The sequence below is a fragment of the Lolium rigidum genome, chromosome 4 (assembly GCF_022539505.1).
Source record: "Lolium rigidum isolate FL_2022 chromosome 4, APGP_CSIRO_Lrig_0.1, whole genome shotgun sequence".
In the NCBI taxonomy this organism is placed as follows: Eukaryota; Viridiplantae; Streptophyta; class Magnoliopsida; order Poales; family Poaceae; genus Lolium; species Lolium rigidum.
In genome coordinates, this window is record NC_061511.1 from 134,298,660 (window position 1) to 134,300,452 (window position 1,793).

Below are 1,793 nucleotides of genomic sequence, written 5' to 3' on the forward strand. Positions count from 1 at the left end.
AGACGGCGGTGGCGAGGACGGCGAAGCGGTTCCCTTTCCTCGCCGACGTCCGGCGACCCCCCTGGGTGCGACCAGAGCAGCGGCGACAGCGCTCCGGGAGGGCGAATTCCCAGTCGCCTTCCAGAGTCGCCAGAGAGAGCGAAGCGTTGCGTGAGACACATCTTCCTCCGTACAACCGAGTCGCCAGAGAGAGCCCCACTTGATACACTTCTCATACATGTAATCTATGATGCATTCACCACAAAACTAGACCACGTGCAAATACTTCTGTAGTATACTAGTAGTATATCTTGAAGCAAAAATAAAACACAAGCAGACAACAAGGATGAACACTCGCACAAACTCCACATACACTCATGAATCATGATCACCACTTAATTTTCCTCCCAGACCCCGCCACCAAAAGAAGCAAAACACCAAGCTCCGAGGAAACACCGTCATCTTTCTCTTCTTGGCTGAATCAGGCGTACTCGGTAGGGTTGGCAACGAGGTAGGTCTCAACTATCTTCATCAGGGCGAGGTAGCCCCCGATGAGCTCCGCCTGTTTCTCCGCGCTCAGTGCCCCACCACCGTCAAGCCTCTCATACTCCACCTTGAATTTGGCCACGCATGCGCCATCCCCGGCCGCCTCAAACTTCACCTCGGTGACCTGCGACTTGACCTGGCCGCTCACCTTGCTGCCTTCCAACACCTCATTCCTTAGCACCAGCGCCATGTCGTCGCGCACCAACACACGGCTCCTGACCACTCTGCCGCCCGCACCTGGGGCCGCCGCTGCCGCTGCGCTGAGCGTCAGGGTGGTAACGCTGCCGGGGCCGCCGTCGCCCTCCACGTCCACGGAGTCGAAGATGCCCGCGCAGGTTTTAACCAAGGCATCGCTGGAGCAGGACACCTTCCACATCCGGTCTGCGGACACCGCCAGGGCACAATCCTCGGTGATCACGCAGCCAGCCACCATATTGTCGGTCCGTCGGTGCACACTAAGTAACTATTCGATGTTGGCAAGTTCTTGCAGACTTGTGATGGCTGATGAGTGTGTGTTTTTCAAAGAAGGGATTATGTACATTTATTTATAGGTGCAAGAGGACTGATGAGTGATGAAGCCAAGCCTTAACATGTGAAGCCTGGTCTAACATGTGTGTGTGTGTGGTTGAACATTCCGGGTTCTAGAAGCTGTTCAATTTTCTCCCATGTGTGCTGACTAGTGACTTCTTTTGCTGACTGTACTTCTATTCTTTTTAGCAGTACTGGCTATAGTAAGGGGGCTTGATTCTAGAAGGGTTGAAGTTCGCATAAGAAGGGAAAATTCTTCTCAATATATTCTTGACGTAGACAAGGGCTGGTCCGTAAATAATTATTTGTTCATACTAAAAACAATATACATGTGTTTTATAGAGCCATACCTAAAATTTATGATTATAATTTAATAAAATGTTATTAGATATGAAGGTGCTTATTCCGACATGGGACTTCTACGATATACTAAAGGGAGGCTAACTGCAGACTCCGCTACGGTTCGGACCAAGCCTACGGTACGGATCGTTGCCACCGTCTATAAATACATCTTGTAAGCCGCCAGCTAGGGTTTATCAGATTATAAGATAACCCACGACGTTTGTAAACGCTCCCTGATATAGTGAAGTTTTGTTGGCTGGTGCCTGTGGTTTTTTCCCTTTCTGTGTTGGAAGGGGTTTTCCACGTTAAATCTCGTGTCTCCTGTCTCCGCTGCATTTTCCTTTATCGTTCTTCGTTATTTGCTTGTCGCTTTTCTAACGGATCAAGTAGGGAGTGAT

At 50.1% G+C, this 1,793-nt stretch overlaps 1 protein-coding gene across 1 annotated transcript; it reads right to left on the reverse strand.

Moving 5' to 3' along the window:
- Positions 1 to 256: 256 nt before the first annotated feature.
- LOC124650413 (pathogenesis-related protein STH-21-like) lies at positions 257 to 1,021 on the reverse strand. Its single transcript, XM_047189944.1, has one exon. It carries the CDS (start codon positions 956 to 958, stop codon positions 461 to 463), a length of 498 nt encoding a protein of 165 aa, XP_047045900.1. The 5' UTR covers positions 959 to 1,021; the 3' UTR covers positions 257 to 460.
- Between the last annotated feature and the right edge of the window lie 772 nt (positions 1,022 to 1,793).